This window comes from Lithobates pipiens, unplaced genomic scaffold (genome assembly GCF_037356315.1).
Source record: "Lithobates pipiens isolate NorthernLeopardFrog02 unplaced genomic scaffold, aLitPip1_a1.2 Scaffold_8, whole genome shotgun sequence".
Lineage (NCBI taxonomy): Eukaryota > Metazoa > Chordata > Amphibia > Anura > Ranidae > Lithobates > Lithobates pipiens.
In genome coordinates this window covers 103,702,020-103,719,890 of record NW_027507903.1, presented here as the reverse complement: position 1 = coordinate 103,719,890, position 17,871 = coordinate 103,702,020, and the positions used below count along the sequence as shown (strand labels likewise).

The 17,871-nt window shown below is 40.2% G+C and overlaps 1 protein-coding gene across 1 annotated transcript in view; it reads right to left on the bottom strand.

The window, feature by feature from the left end:
• Window positions 1–12,818, bottom strand: part of LOC143963713 (cathepsin K-like) — a 28,766-nt gene extending 15,948 nt beyond the window's left edge. The window contains exons 1-4 of the mRNA XM_077473427.1: window positions 12,701–12,818; window positions 9,050–9,153; window positions 4,285–4,427; window positions 1,375–1,557 (exon numbers count right to left, since the gene is read on the bottom strand). Coding sequence (XP_077329553.1) covers window positions 1,375–1,557; window positions 4,285–4,427; window positions 9,050–9,152 — 429 coding nt within the window. The 5' untranslated portion in view covers window position 9,153; window positions 12,701–12,818. The remainder of the gene's footprint in view (window positions 1–1,374; window positions 1,558–4,284; window positions 4,428–9,049; window positions 9,154–12,700) is intronic.
• Window positions 12,819–17,871: the final 5,053 nt, after the last annotated feature.

Genomic DNA, 17,871 nt, shown 5'->3' with positions numbered 1-17,871 from the left:
TAGAAATAGAACATGTTTCAAATCTGTCCAACGGACTCAATTCCTATCAAGAAAACCGTTCGTCTGTATGCTGGTCTGACGGACCAAATATGACGTAAGGGCAGCTTTGGGCTACTGGCTATTGAACTTCCTTTCTTAGTCCCATTGTGCATCATCAAATTCAAAACTAACAGACTAGTCCGTTCGTATGTGGGCCAGTCCGTTCGTTTCGGAAGTCCGTCGAAAGTCCGTCGGGAAGACCGTCTGACCTTTTCTGCCTGAAAATCTGGTGGTGTGTACACGGCATTAGATTTAGAGCGACTTGCACTTCCTCTTGCACTTGCAGTACAAAGTGGATTTGCCTTTCGTAAATAACCTTCAGAGTGAGATTTACTAAAACTGGTGCACCCAGAATTTGGTGCAGCTGTGCATATTAACCAATCATCTTCTAACTTAAGATTATTCAGTTAAGCTTTGACAATACAACCTAGTAGCTGATTGGTTACTATGCACAGCTGTGTGTGTCTATACGTGATGGCTATATGCTGGCTTTTATGCCATTCATCCTTCACTCATCAGGGGGAGACCAGGGGACTTAAGAATCTGAAAGGACTCAGTGCAGGCTGCAGTGAACTGTTGGACCTTGCCATGAGAGTAAATGGAGTAATGGACTACAACTTCCAGATATACACTCTTAATAGGAGGGGAAAGGAACAATTTTCTCCCAAGCTTTAGAGGAGAGAGCTTCCTCTTGCTGGAGGGGACTGCAGAGTGCCCATCTCTGTGTCTATGTGCGTACTCATCGTCTACAGATCAAGAAGGATTAGTGACAGCCAAGTGTCCAGATCAGAGTTTGCAAAGTGTCTGGGACTGGTGAGTGGCCACTTGCCATGCTTGATTTTGCCGCTGCTAGCAGACTGAGTAAGAAAGGGGCCATCTAATAACATTAAATCACTGCGTGCAGAGCTGTAACCACTTGCTTACTGGGCATTTAAACCCCCCTCCTGTCCAGACCAATTTTCAGCTTTCAGCGCTGATGCACTTTGAATGACAATTGCGCGGTCATACAACACTGTACCCAAATTACATTTTTATTATTTTTTTCGGATTCTGCGCGCTCGTTATTGTTTGTTAAAACAATAATGAAAATACCCAAAATTCAGACGAAAATGCATTTGGAATGAAAACTAATGCACATGTCTAGATGCAAGTGGAGAATGCATGTCCACATAGGAGTAGGAGGGCCAGTTACCAGCAGCTTCTACAACTTAAACCTACATGTGGGTTTAACATGTGTTGCCATTTACTCTTAATTTGTCATTATAATAATAATAATAATAATAGTTTGATATGTTTTGTAGTAGCTTGTAAAAAAAAAAGCAAGCAGTTTTTTACCGTAGCAAAAGCCCAGCAGGACCCACAGATGCCTTGTTGTTTAGCAGGAGTCACACATTTCGATTCTCTCCAGTCAACATGCTCAGGTAGGTTACTATGTGAGCCATATGTCTGTTTTGGAAGATGCACTGGGTGTTGTTCTGTAGGAAACAGGCAGCTCCTTGACTTCACTTTTTCGCTTGTCTAAAACAAAAAGTGTCAACATAAATAAAGTTTTGTCCCTATGTATTCTGCAAATATAAATTGGGCCATTAAAGCCCATCCCCAATTAAATCATTTAATTTGGCTTTGAATAAAATATTGAATGCCACCCGCTTCCCTGTTGAGAAAAGTCCCTGTCAGGAAAGGGCTAGAACTAATGATTTAATTGCACTCCATGTTTTCTTGTCCCACCGACTACCATGTCTCCCATTTTCTTGTATGGGGGTCAGAGGAACAGGAAGTAACAACAAAAATCCACCCTCTATATGCTATATGATTACATACAGAAATAAAGACACAAATGAAATGTGAACTCTTCCTTACTGGAGTTAGGCTTTAACGTAATGTATTTAAATGAGCCTATCTATTCTCGCGGACTCTATTACAGCAATGATACCATTATAATAGTTAAATGCCTGTCTAAAAAAAAATAAAACACATGAAAAACCTGTGATGTACAACCACCACAACTGTTCTTTATGATTTAAAAAAACAACCAATGGAGAAGAAGATCAAACAAGCCCATTTGCCATGCTATAGGTACAATGAAGCATAAGTACATCTACCTATCAATACAATAAGCATTTGGAAGTATCAGCCACAGATTGCACTTCTTTGCATGTTGACTTCAATACCCTCTTCAAATCATGTACTATGGGTTTTTCACTTTCAGTGTTTCTTTACAGTCTCCTTTTGGTATATCCATGTGCAGTTCTATTATGGCCCTAAATATGCCATTGCTTAGCTGGCCCACATTAGGACATGCTGGACCACATGATGCTTAGCAAACCACATACACTATATTACCAAAAGTATTGCAATGCCTGCCTCTTAGCCTGTAGGGTTCAATATTGAGTTGGCCCACCCTTTACAAATATAACAGCTTTAACTCTTCTGGGAAGGCTGTCCACAAGGTTTAGGAGTGTGTATATGTGAATGTTTGACCATACTACCAGAAGTACATTTGTGAGGTCAGGCACTGATGTGGACAAGAAGGCCTGGCTCGCAGTCTCTGCTCTTATTCAGCCCAAGGGTTTTTTTATCAGGTTGAGGGCAGGACTCTGTGCAGGCCAGTAAAGTTTCTTCACCCTAAACTCGCTCATCCATGTCTTTATGGACCTTGTTTGTACACTGGTGCACAGTGTGAAACAGGAAGTGGCCATCCCCAAACTTTTTCCACAAAGTTGGGAGCATGAAATTGTCCAAAATGTCTTGGTATGCTGACAACTTAAGAATTTCCCTCCCTGGAATTAAGGGACCAGGCCCAACCCCTGAAAAGCAACCTCACACAATAACATAATCCGCCCTCCATCAAATGATTTGGACCAGTGCACAAAGCAAGGTCCATAAAAACATGGATGAGCAAGTTTGGGGTGGAGGTACTTGACTGTCTGCACAGTGTCCTGATCTTAACCTGACAGAACTTTGGGATGAATTTTGAGTGGAGACTTGAGCTGCGCCTTCTCGTTCACATCAGTGCCTGACCTCACAAATGTGCTTCTGGAAAAATGTTCAAACATTCCCATAGACACACTCCTAAACCTTGTGGACAGCCTTCCCAGAAGAGTTAATGCTGTTATAACTGCAAAGGGTGTGCCAAATTTAATATTGAACCCTACGGTTTAAGACTGGGAGGCCATTATAGTTCATGTGCGTGTAAAGGCGGGCTTCCCAATACTTTTCGTAATATAGTGTATGTTAGTTACCTATATATTTGCTGCCATAGGTATGTGCATCTAATGTGAGAGTACTCTTAAAGCTGAAGTCTAGGTATGAGATGTGTATACTTACATTGGCGTAGCTTGGACCAATGTCTCATACCTCATATCTCATACCTGAGGGGCCACAGTAGAAGCTGAAATCACAGTAGAATTCAGAACTACTACAACGATAGCCACGATTTATCGGGTCTTGTGCTGAGCAACTTCTCCTGTACCCACTGACCACAGTGAGTCGTATCGTGACATCACAACACCCATCCTCTCCACCTCTCCACCTTGTCCAAAAGAACACAAGGTGTTCTTTTAATGATGGCAGTGTCAAGTAAGTGACTCCTGTGGTCAGTTTGCAGAGTTGAACCTCTTTGGCGCTGGACCCAGAAGATCACAGCTATCTCTGTAGTAGCACTGACTACTACAGTGATTGTAAGCTTCCCCCGAGGTCCATCAGGTATGAGAAATATATACTTACATTGATCCAAACTGGACCAATATAAATATGCAATAAAGATCATACCTGGAGTTCAGCTTTAAGACGTGCAGTTTGGCTTGCAGAGTCATTATGTGCCTGTGACCAGGTCTGTTGTTTGCACCACTGTTTCCTATTTGCCTTTTTATATTACTAACCTACTTTATGTGATACGTTGCCTGCTTCCCATTTTACCCCATGTGTCTCATTTGTCCACCTTGTTCCTTCTACTCTTGTCTCTTTTGTACTGTTCTTTTTCTCATTTTTTGCGCCCTTCTCTACAGTCTACAACCATTTTTTTGTCAACATTCATAATATTTTTGAAAGATCTTTTGGTTCTAAATTCTGAACATTACATGCTACAAAATCTGATCTAAATGGAAAGTAACGGTTTTATCTGGAAGCTTGTGACTGTTGAGCCCAACAGCTCCTTTTATTACTAAACAAGCCTTGTCTTTAATAAGTCAGTGCTTCTCTCCATCGATGAGGTCTGGAGACTAACAATATAATGTGTTCTCTTACCAAATCTGCAAAATGATTCATTGCCATTCTGAAGGTACTGAGGCCTTGGTCAGCCAGTGCATTATGTTTCTGGACCATGTGCAAGTTGTCTTCCCAAGCTTTCCTCCGTGACTCTTCTTCCTCCACAGAGGGATATGCTTTGCCTGTTATGTTATAGGTTCAAATGATTGGTATGAACAGTAAAGGGTGACAAAGCCATTACACATTAAAAGTAATTTTACACATTAAAAATGAAGATAGCAGAAACTATCAATATTAACCAGTTGACTTTGACCTTGATTTTACCCTCCTTCATGACCAGGCCATTTTTTACTAAATGGTACTGCATTACTTTAACTGACAATTGCAAAGACGTGCGACACTGTTCCTAAATAAACTTTTTTTCTCACAAATTATCATTATACAGGATTTATATACGCCAACAGTTTATGCAGCGCTTTACAATATAAAAGGGAGACAATACAGTTATAATAAAATAAAATACAAGAGGATTAAGAGGGCCTTGCTCAGAAGAGTTTACAATGTAATTAGGTAGGGCAGATGGTACAAAAGGTGGTAACTGTGGGGAATGAGCTGATGGAAGTGGTAGGAGATTAGTTGTAGACATGATAGGCTTTACTGAAGAGATGAGTTTTCAGGGATCGCCTGAAGATAGCAAGAGTAGGGGATAGCCGGACCAATGGAGATAGTAAGTTCCAGAGGATGGGAGAGGCTCTGGAGAAATCCCGGAGACGAGCATGGGAGGAAGAGATAAGAGAGCTTGAGAGTAGGAGGTCTTGAGAAGAGCAGAGAGGACGATTTGGGTGATATTTGGAGACAAGGTTGGTGATGTAGCTCGGTGCAGAGTTGTGAATGGCTTTGTATGTTGTGGTTATTTTTTATTTAATTAGCTGGGTGATTGGGAGCTAGTGTAGGGATTGGAGGTGAGGGTTGGCAGACACTGAACGGTTGGTAAGGTGTATAAGTCTGGCAGCAGCATTCATGGTAGACTGAAGAGGGGATAGCCTATGGAGGGGCAGGCCAATGAGAAGGGAGTTGCAATAGTCAAGTCGAGAGATAACGAGGGAGTGAATGAGGAGCTTGGTGGTTTCCTTTGTTAAAAAGGGGTGAATTTTAGAGATGTTACGGAGCTGAATTCTACAAACTGTGGCAACAATTGGACTTGGGGCTGAAATGACAAGTCAGAGTCTAGAATTACACCTGGTACCCTTGCATGAGGGGAGGGACAACAAAAGGAGCTTTCTTTCAGTGGTGTTTGATCATTGCTGAATTTTTTACTTTTCGCACTATAAACAAAGAAAAAAAACACCAATTTTGAAAAGAAAACAATATTTTTTACTTTTTGCTATAAAACATATCAAATAGAAAAATTTCAAAAATGTAATTTCGTCCTAAATTTAGGCCAATATGTATTCTGTTACATGTTTTCCCATTAAGGGTAGATTGATTGGTTTGCGCAAAAGTTATAGTGTTTACATAATATGGAATATATACTGGAATTTGTATTAATTTATTTGTTTTTTTTTACTAGTAATGTCGGCAATCAGTGACTTATAGCGGGACTGCGATATTGCGGTGGACATTTGGATGGGTGATCAAAGGGTTAAATCTGTACCTAGCCAGTGTTTTGGTGTACTGTGTTAGGTGATTTTACTAGGGGAAATAATATATTTTATTCCCTTCTTTTCGGGGAATGAAAATCTATTACTTCCTCACTGACAGAACAGGGGCCAGCCTTGTTTACATTGGCAGGGCTCTGTCCTGTGTAAATGTATGGTGATCATTGGGTGCCGGCGCTAATCCATTGGCTACCATCTGGTGATCGACATCTGCTGTGTCTAATTACAGAATAGCTGGGCCGGCGGCCCAGAAGTGTCAGATCACGTACTAGTTATGTTACCTGGTGCAGCCAAGCCACCTTGCTGCCATATATGTGCAGTAAGTTATACGGTTGGCAAGTGGTTAAAATATCAATATTAAAATAGTCCTAAAGCCAAAACTTTTTCAATTAATTTTGGATAGAGTAGGGGCGGATTAAAACCTTGTGTTAGCTTTTTTGTTTCCACCTGTGTCCCAGTTATATAACAAGAAGTGAGGGGAAATCTCTCCAAAATTGCCCTCTTAGTTGTCAATAGGCAAATGTGCCCCCTTTAAATATTTTCCCTTCAAAATGCTATATATTCTCTTACTTTCAGTCCTAGTTACAGGGGGAATTTTCCAAACAGGGTAACAAACAGCAAACCTAACAAGGGTTCTAAAACTTTAATAAAGGCTTGGTACAAAAACGTTCTTTTATAATGGGACCATTTCCATCTTTAGGGCCCATTCACATTGTACTGTGCTGTGAGAAATGGCCCCAATACAGAAAAGAAACTGCACCTGCTGTATTTTAAAAAAAAATGTAGAACACCACAACCTACATCATTTGTTGTGGTGTGATATGGTGTGGTGTAGTGTAGCACAAAATAAATGGCAACACACATGCACCTCGTATTGCACTGTGTTGCAGGAAAGCATATGGTACAACACACTTTAATGCAACAAACTAGATGTAACGGGACCTTTGAGGAGTGTTTAACATTATTTTTTCCTTTTATTTTTTATTATAATAATTAAAAAAAAAGAATTATAAGCAAGTACTGTATGTGTGTAAATATTCTCATTTATCCAGGTCATGGTATAACCATAGCTCCCGACTGTCCCTGATTTCAAGGGACTGTCCTTGATTTGGAGCAATGTCTCTCTGTCCTTCTTTCCTCCTCATTTGTCCCTCATTTTGGTCCGATCTATATAGTTGTATATAAAATGCATGTTTTATCTTTCAAAAAGTGTTTCCCCTGTGCTAAACCTTTCATGTAATTTCAAAACAGATGCATTTGTAAATGTCAAAAGCCAATATAAAGGAATAATAGTTGTAAAAAAGCACTTGTGGGTTTAACTAATATTTCTTTTGTATAATTCTCTTTTAAGGGGGCGTGGCAGGGTGTGTGTCCTATGCCTACATACATTTGCTAATAGGTGTCCCTCATTCCCATCTCAATAAGTTGGAAGGTAACTAGAAGTAGTTAGTCACATTCAATTGGCCTTATTCTGTGATGTGGAAGACATTTCATAGCTTATCCAAACTACTTCTTCCGTTCTAATGAGTGTCAGGAAAATACCCCCTCATTGAACATGGTTGAGGTCTTTAAGGCCCTTGACACCATCTGTCTTCCAAATGTAGCACCATTATTAACATCTCTCTGAAAACCGTTTACACCTTCAGTCATGTAAATCGTAGGATTAACAGTTATAAAGCCTTCCTAACACCAAAGTTTGAATTATATAAATAGAACAGTTTGGTTCTGCAATTTTTCCACCTCCCATTTTGTTTCAAAACAATATATCTGCCTTTCCGTGATAATTGGATCAATGTGCTGGTGATACCCGTTTGCATATAATTGCAGGGTATTTTCCTGATACACGTTAGAAATTAAGAAGTGGCTTGGTCAAGCTACAAAACACCTCCGACATTACAGAACACGTCCAGTTGAACTATGACCAAATGTGGTCAATAACCACCCAAGTTTCTCAGCACTGTTTACATTCCAACAGAGCTGGACTTCTGTCCTTAAAGGTGGTAGTGATCCCACTGTTATTTGACAGACTTCTGTCAACATCAGCCAGAGATTTGCATGGGCAGGGGAACTGGCCAAATATGGGCAGTTTTTTTCCCCCTTCTCCAAACTGTGAACAGGCTGGGTTCAGGTGAAACTCATGTTCATCCCGAACCTGAAACTCATCCCTAGTGGTCAGCCCTGTTATACAGTATTATATTTGTTGTAATATGTTGTATAGCTGCACTGTCCAATAGGCTTTTTCTGGTACTTTTTGTTTGCAAATATAAATCAGCATTTTTTTGCTTTACATATAACCCCAAAACAGTATTTTATATATATATATATATATATATATATATATATATATATATATATATATATATATATATATATATTGGCAAAGACCCTAGGGAATAAAATGGTGATTGTTGCAATTTTTTATGTTACACAGTATTTGCGCAATGCAATTAACAAAATGTAATGAATGAATGAATTAAAAAAAATGAATGAATGAAAAAAAAAACACAATATATACAACATTTTTTTTTTACCAATACTTACCCTCTTTGTACTTCTGCAGCATTCTTTGGAGTCATTCACACAGTAGTCATAATTTCCTTTGACATTTTATTGTTTGATTCAACTTCACTTCTGCGCGAAATTATACACATACGTCTTGTCCTTTTTTAACTCACCTCTAAGTGCCTGTTGCTAGGGGGTCTCTTGTAGTCTGCCTCCTTCTGCCTGGGCTGGTGACATCACTTCCTCTCGTAGCAGGAAGGGCTCAGCTCTGCCCTCCTGTCAGTCATCTGGGACACGTGACAGGTCCCAGATGACTGGGCCAATCGCGGTGCCGCACGCGCATGCGCAGTGGGTGCCCGGCTGTGGCTTCACAGTTAGAATGCTGGCGCCGACAAGCAGAGGGGGAAATGAGCAGGGCTCGTTCCCCCACATTGCTGGACCCTGGGACGGGTAAGTGTCCGATTATTAAAAGTCAGCAGCTGCAGTGTTTGTAGCTGCTGACTTTTAATTTTTTTTTTCTTAAGGGGAACTCCACTTTAAGTTCCTTCAGGGACTGGTATAAAAAATCAAGCTACCCTATAAACAAATGAATATCTAAACATTATATTATATTCTTCATGATGTTCATATGAATAACTTTTTACCATATTTCAACTTCCAAGCATGCCACTCTTCATCAAAGAAACTGGAACCCCGGGTACAGACGACCAGGACTGATAGTATGGCCAAGATTTTGTTGAAATGCATTCTACAAGACAAGGTGAGTTTAAAAGTCAACAATATATCCATCACCATATGGTGAGTTAGTACACTTTCTAGTTCATTATAATGCAAATTCTAATAGAACACACCGAACAGAAAACACAACATAATGGATCATTTAATTCCATTTCAAGCTAATCTTATGCATATGAGAATCATGGTTTTGTTGGAAATGCATACAGTGCTTTTAGAAAGTATATTTAGCTTTTATTTAAATTTATATTTCTGACAGAAAGCTGTATTAAAGCTGCATAATGTCAGAGCTCTTGGCACACAGCATATTTGTACCCAGCGCAAATTTATGTTACCATAAAAACATGTTACTTAACCACTTAAGGACCAGAAGGATTTGCCCCCTTAATGACCAGGCCATTTTTTGCGATACGGCACTGTGTCGCTTTAACTGACAATTGTGCAATTGTGCGATGTTGCACCCAAACAAAATTGACGTCCCCTTTTCCCCACAAATAGAGCTTTCTTTTGGTGGTATTTTATCACCTCTGCGCTTTTAAATTTTTGCGCTATAAACAAAAAAAGATTGACAATTTTGAAAAAAAAAAAATATATGTTTTTACTTTTTGCTATAATAAATATAAAAAATATATATATAAAAATTTATTTAGCAGTTTAGGCCAATATGTATTCTTCTACATATTTTTGGTAAAAAAAAAAAAAAAAATCACAATAAACATACATTGGTTTGCGCAAAAATTATAGTGTCTACAAAATAGGGAATATATTTATGGCATTTTTATTATCATTTTTTTTTTTTACTAATAGTGGCGGTGATCAGTGATTTTTAGCGGGACTGCAACATTGCAGGGAGCTAAAAATAACAAATGATCACAGTAGAAATGTCACTGGCAGGGAAGGGGTTAACACTAGGGGGCGATCAAGGGGTTAAGTGTTCCCTAGGGAGGTGAGTCTAACTGTGGGGGGAGTGTACTGACAGGGAGTAGCAAGAGATCGCTGTTCCTGATCACTGGGAACAGCAGATTTCTCTCTACTTCCCTGAGAGACGGGAATGGGTCTGTTTACATTGACAGAGCCCCGTTTTGGCTCTCTGAGGAGTAATCACAGGTCGCGGGTGGACATTGTGGCCGCGGGCCACATGCATCAGCTCTGGCGTGTGCCCCCTAAAGCTCTTAAAGCGTCCGACGTCCACCTACAGCGATTCGCGCAGCTGTGCCAACTTGCCACAGTATAATGACGGCAGCTGGTCAGCAAGCGATAAAAGCGTAGCTCCACACAAAAGGGGAAGCTCTGCCTTTCTGCACCCCCCTCCTCCAGTGCCACATTTGGCACCTTGTGGGGGGGGGAGCGGGTACCTGGAATCGCCAGTTTCCCTTATCCTAAATGGCGGCGCCAGCCCCCGAGAGCCGATTCAAGAATTGGCTTGGATGAGGACATCGTGGGATCCCTGGATAGTAGGTAAGTGCCCCAATAGTAAAAGTCAGCAGCTACAGTATTTGGTGGAGGGGCTAGAACTCCGCTTTTAAAGTGGTTGTAAAGCCTAAACATTTTTTCACCTTAATGCATTTCCTGCATTAAGGTAAAAAAGGTAATATGTGTATCGCTCCTGCACCCCCTTTATACTTACCTAAACCTTATCTCAATCCAGACCTGTGTCCATCTACGGCACCTCTCTCCTCCTCTCCCTGCTGAGAGCAGGGGAAGCCATTAGTTCCTGCTGCTGTCAATCAAATTCAGTGGTGAGGGACCTGGGGGGCGGGGCCAAGTTTCGCTGCTTGTGCATATTCACACAGGCAGCGCAGCTCAGGATCGAGCCTGCAGGTGTGCTACCATAGAAAGTGGCTTCCTATGGTGGCACACCAAGCAGAGGAGGAACCAGGAATCGGAGCTGGTCTGACCAATACCATTGCACACAGTAGATAAGTATAACGTTTGTTATTTTAAAAGAAAACAAAAAAAAGACTTTTAATCGCTCTAACAAGTGTAAGTTGGTTACTGCATGCCCTGGAACTCATTTGCTAGTGACTTCTTTATCATGACCTGCAATGTATAGTAATATATAGAAGGAATTTATTTTTTATTTTTTAAAAAGCTTAATTTTGATATAAAAAATATTATAAAATACAGTTCTGTTTGTAAGTTTACTAGAGCTTTGATCTTCAAATTTGAAGGAATGCATGAATCTGAAAGTTTTATAGCATTTGTAAACATATTTTTTCAAAAGTAATTTATACTTATCTGCTCTGGTTTTGCACAGAGCGGTCTCAAACTTCCTCTTCTTGGGTTCCCCGCCAGCTCTCCATGCTCCTCCTCTTCTTGGTGTGCCGCCATAGGAAGTTACTTCCTATGGTGTCACACCTGCTGGCTTGATCCTGAACCAGGCTGTGTATATGTATTGACACACACAGCACGGCTCAGCCCTGCCCCACCCTCACTCTCTTACAGGATTTTACAGAGTCTTGGCACCACCTCCTACTCCCTCTTCACTGGCTCTGATTCAGAGCAGCAGGAGCCAATGGGTGCTGTCAGTCAAATCCTGTAAGAGAGCGAGGGGGGGGGGGGGGGGGGCTGAGTGAGCCATGCTGTGTGTGTCAATACATACACACAGCCTGGCTCAGGATCAAGCTGGCTTGGGAGAAAGGCTGCATGAGTGCTCCCAAAACAAGCTATGGTGGGCATTCAGAGGGTGGGGGGCCAGGAGCACCATCGGGAGACCCCAGAGGAGGAGGATTGAGGATGCTCAATGCAAAACCATTGCACAGAGCAGGTAAGTATAACACTTATTTATATATATATATATATATATATATATATATATATATATATATATATATATATAGCTTTACAATCACTTTAATGCAGAGAATGCATTAAGGTAAAAATTTCCAGGCTTTGGAACCACTTTAATTTCCCTGAAATGTAATAGCAAATTGGGAGATTTTAACAAAAATCCACCATTTTGGCCAAATGCATTGTAGTCCTAGGGATAGGTCATATGGAAAAGCCAAAGTAAGTTTTTCTTTTAGTGGCTTCTAAGGCTGCAATCCTGAAGGTAGCTCCCTTCAACTATATTGGAACTTTCCTTGAGCCAAAAACTGCCTTGTTATTTTATTTATTTATTAAAAAAATACTTTAAAAAAATGTAAATAAGTTAGTGTAATTAGAGCACGCAAATAAGATTGAAATGCATAAAAAAAGGAAAAAGCACTAATAAAAAGAACACTAAATGAAATAAACAAAACTACCCTAAATATACCCCCCTCCCAAAAAAAAAAAAAAAAAAATCACCAAAGAGTACATCTTTTATTTTTAAAAGAAAAATCTATACTACTGAAGTACTTCTGCACCTTACTGGGGAATGACCGTGCAAAACAAACACATACATGTTTTTAGTTTCTAATTTTAAATGTCACATAATTGTTTTAAAAATCAAAATGTACAGCTGAAATATAGAAATTGCACACTTATGCCCCACCCATTCTGACGTAATTTCAGTAGATACACACACTTGTGAAGAAGGTGACAAGCAGTGTTGTAATAGATACAATTGTACCACTGACCTGAAAGATTTGCTTCTTGTATCCAGTGGATCCCCGGACCTACTTAATTACCCTATTTATACAGATTTTCTGTTTCCATTTAATTTGATAGTTGTCATTTACTGAACTCTGTTTGGGCATCTTATAATCTAATCAGCAGGAAATGATAAGACTTCTACTGTTATAGTATAGAGTGATAACCCATCAAACAACAAGGCCAACATACCTCTTTTACTACACTGTCCTTTAACCCTTTCTCTGCTTGGCCATGCCCTCCATATTGCATCTCAGTTGCCTGGACCGTTACTTCAGTTTACATTATTTTCTCATGAGTTGATAATTTGTGAAAATCCCACCAAAACATATATTTTTGGGATTTTGTACATCCAATGATAGCTACACAAGTGCTTATCAAAACAATATTTTCAATACATTTTTTTTATATATTATTAGCGTATGCATACACAACAAAATCTCCAAATTTATATTAATTCTAAACTATGTTGAGTTAATAAAATAAATTTATTTTAAAACAGGCAGCATTAAAAGCACAAAAAAACCTGCGATCATTTTTTAGTGAACAAATGTTCAGTTGCTACCGTAAACACAAAAAATGATGTGTAAGGCCTCATGTACACTGGATGTTTTTGGATGTTTTTACAGCTGCTGTTTTTGGCTTCAGACGTTTTTTTTTTTCCAGTCAATAAACTCTCCAGCTTGTTATCCTATGTGTCCATGTCCTGTTATCAACTGTTTTTGGCTGGTGCATTTTTTTGGCTGTAAAAAAAATCCACAACTAGTGGGTGAGAGGCAGTTTTCAGCTGTAAAAACGCTCTAACATAAAAAAACGCGGCTCATCGCATTTTTTAACATTTTTTGATCCATTAAAAAAAAAAAAAAAGCGATTGAAAAAATTTTGAAAAGCATTTATTATAACATCCAGTGTGCATGAGGACTAAAAGTAAAAAATATATTCCCAAGGCAACACTAAAAACACAAGTAAAAAAATCTAAATATAAATAACATAAAATGAGTGAATCTAAAAATAAAGTGTAAAACAAAATAAAATGATTTTTTCTTACACATGTGTACAACAGTTTCAGTCGTTACTTTTCCTTCCATCTTTATTTTTATATTTTTTCTTTTTTATTCTATATTTGTTTTGTTACAATGTTAAGCTGAAAAAAAGGTTCAGCTGTTCATCCATGCTGTTTATGCATGCTTATCAATTACTAGGTTACGAGTACAAATTATTATTATCAGATGAACCACACATCCTTCCAATATAAGTGTCATTTGACACATTCTGTATGATAACTTTTTACTTGTACAAATCATCCAGAAATCATCCAGAAAATAAAAATGATGGAAAAAATAAAGTTTAATAAATATAACGTACATTTCCCCATCCATAGAAAATTCAAATAGAAAGTCCCACTAATGTGTTTGAATAATTAAATAAACCACTCGGTGCTCCAGACCAAATAGGAAACTCAATGGTGCTCCAGACAGAAAAAGTTTGAAATGTTTCTCAGCGCACCCTTTTGGACAGCATAAACTCCCCGGAACATAGATGAAATTTGCTTAACCCCTTCAATACCGGGCACTTTTACCCCCTTCCTCTCCAGGCCAATTTTCAGCTTTCATCTCTGTCGTACTTTGAATGACAATTGCGCAGTCATGCAACACTGTACCCAAACTACATTTTTATAATTTTGTTCACACAAAAGAAAATTTTGCAAAAAAAATATAATTGTTCTTCATAAATTTAGCCCAAAATGTATTCTGCTACATTTCTTTAGTGGAAATAACCCAAATCAGTGTATATTATTTAGTGTGAAAGTTATAGAGTCCACAAACTGTAGTATACCATATCTCACAAAAGTGAGTACAACCCTTTTTTTTGTAAATATTTTATTATATCTTTTCATGTGACAACACTGAAGAAATTACACTTTGCTAAAGTAGTGAGTGTATTGTCGCGTACACACGATCGGACTATCCGGTGGACTTAGACAAACCGCCAGACTTTGCAGCTGAGGTCCGCCGGACTTTCCGAACAAGCGGACCTGCCCACACAAGACCGGACTTTGCCGGTGGAGTAGTGCCCCCGAGACCCCCGAAGTCGGAAGAAGACCCCCGGGCAGCGGCGGCGACGAAGAAGAAGAAAGCCGGGCTCCTCCGCTAGTAAAAGAGCTAGCAGAAGATAGCGGAGGAGTCCGGCGAGAAGACCCCCCAAGACGGAAGACCACCGGAGCTGTGCAATAAATTATTCTAAAACCTTGTGTTGTGTTTTATTTACACTTTTTTTTATTATTAAAGGGGGCTCCCGGATTCTGATAAGCCCCCCGCCCGCAGACACAGACAATCAATGGCCAGAGTTGTCCGGAAGAGGCCCTTGTCCTCATCAATATGGGGACAAAGTGCTTTGGGGTGGGGGCCCCCTTCCCCAAAGCACCTCCCATGTTGAGGGCACGCGGCCTGGTACGGTTCAGGAGGGGGGAGAGCTCGCTCGTCCCCACCCCCTTTCCTGACCGGCCGGACTTTGGGGGACCCCCATACTATTTTTTTGGCATAGGGCTTCCCCTTTAAGTCCATACCAGGTGACGGGGCCAGCGATGTGTCAATCTCATGTCAATCTCGCCGATGGAGGCGGCGGCATTGACCTCCTGCTAGTCCCATTTACCTGGTGCTGCGTTCAAAATGAATGGACTTTTCTCCATGTGGGCAAGTCCGTTCATTTCAAAAGTCTGGCGGACCAGTGCACAGATGGCCGGATTGTCCTCTGGACTGCTGAGTCCGGCAGACAATTTTGAGTCAAAACTTCTTTCTAAGTCCGCCGGACTTTTTTTTCCCAAACGGAAATGGTACACACGGGCAGATTGTCTGATCGTGTGTACGGTGCATTAGAGACCTTGCGCTGCTCCACCTTGCATTTGAGGATGCCCCACAGATGCTCTATAGGGATTAGGTCTGGAGACATACTTGGGCAGTTCATCACCTTTACCCTCAGCTTCTTTAGCAAGGCAGTGGCCATCTTGGAGGTGTGTTTGGGGTCCTTATTATGTTAGAATACTGCCATGTGGCCCAGTCTCTAAAGGGAGGGATCATGCTCTGCTTCAGTATGTCACAGTACATGTTGGCATTCACGGTTCCAGTAATCCATGTCCTTATATATCTCAGAAGGTGAAAAAAGAGAAAAACTGACAATAGCAATATGAAAATCACCTTGTGGCGCTTAAAAGAAGAGAAAACTGCTGAATAACAGTGTACTACAGTGTTCAAAATGAACCACGTGAAAATTATAAACACCTGTGCATAAATACAGTACAATAAGCATTGAAGTAAATTGTGATTAAATATCCACAAATAATAATAAACAATCACATATGGGTAATGAAGTAAATATGTGACAGAAAATGAATAAGTAGAAAAAATAAATAAAAATATAAATAATATTCTACTACTAGTGATCTAATATCGATGTGAGCAATAGTGATCAAAGTCCCAAAAAATTTTTTTTTCAAAATTCAATAATCAAGCAGAAACAATTATTTTCTAATATGAAAAATTATAGTGGTAGTAGCATTAGTTCAAAAGCTCCTTTTCCAGTGAAAGTTCTACAGCAAAGTGTCCATAAAACGAAAAGCCTCCACCGCACCCTTGGTGTTCGTGCCCCCCTTGTTTAGAACACTCACCAGCAGTATTGCCCAGCACTCTCGTGTCGGGCATAAATCGCTTTTAGTAAATAAAGATGATTAATATGTCTCCAGCCAACTCTTGTAACAGACTTCGCAGCAGAGGGTAATGATTTAATATCTCAGAATTACCTCGGGGAGACAAAAGAAACTTCCCATAGTGCAAAATTGCAAAACTGTTTTTAATCTCAATAAAAGAATCGATTAAAATCACACTCACATGGATCAAATTAAAAGCAGGCACTTCAAATAGACATTCCACTTATCAATCAGGAGATCCTTCCCTCATAGGCATTGGTGAGCACTCTGGAAGCAGGCTAGGTTAATACCAAAAGCACCGTCTCTATATATGGTAGCTGTGTGGTACCTGACAGCAGACAACCAAACTTGAAAGCAGCGCCAAATAGTAATGTCCAGTCCTTCCACTTGTGTGTTGTCCTTCCTCCACCTTCTCTCTAACCTTTTACTGTGTATACTGGTCGCCGTATAGCCATGCCCCCGACATGTTTCGTCCAATAGACTTCCTCATGGGTTAGCAAACCCATGTCAGGTGCAGATGGTGAACCCGATGGTGTGGGGATCTGGATCGGTGAATTAAAAATCCCACTGGAACAATACCAAGGACAGTGTGTACCCTGTACCCGAATGCCAGGGCCCCAAGTGTGGCGTCATCCACTTGCGCTGGCCAGAGCGAAGTCAGCCTGGAGTTGGAAAGCAAGCCTGCACCGCCCCCTGCTGCCTTAGCCAATGGGTAGCTTAAGCTGTCTCAGTTCCTCCAACTGACATCACCCTGCACTATACCGAGTCCTGGCCTGCCCACACAATAAACGAACAGGCTGGAGCTCACTTATTGTCGAATTTTAGTGAACCTGTGCGAATTGTAGCCTCAGTTTCTTGTTCTTAGCTGACAGGAGTGGCACTCCGGTGCGGTCCTCTGCTGCAATTTGCTTTAAGGTTTAACCTCCCTGGTGGTATGATTCAGTCTGGAATAAGGTTCTGAAAGCGGTACAATTATTTTGCATGGAAATCTGGCTTTTATTTTGTAGTCCTGTAATTCTTAGGAATAACGCTCTTAAATCTGTTCAAACCAGAGTCTAGCAGACACCCCGGGTATGATAAAGTTTATAATATAATAAAGAATAATAAAAATTATTCAATAATGTAATCAAATCCTAAAACACTGAAAAAGAGACACTTTTTGGTTGCTATGGACAATCTCCAAATTCCAGGCAGAAAAAAAACTGTATTTATAATATAAAAGTGCATGCAGGGCATTGCACAGACCACTAGGGACAAGGGGGGTGTGTATTTTTTAATACAGCACTGTAATCTGTAAGATTATGTGTGTTTTTACTTTTTTGAATTTGCCGCCGTTCTCCGCTCCCGTGCGCCATAACGTCGCAGGGAACGGAGCTCGGCGGCATTCGGCACTGTGAATCGAGCGGAGAACAGCTCGATCACACAGAGCGGCGGACATCGCTGGATCCAGGGGAC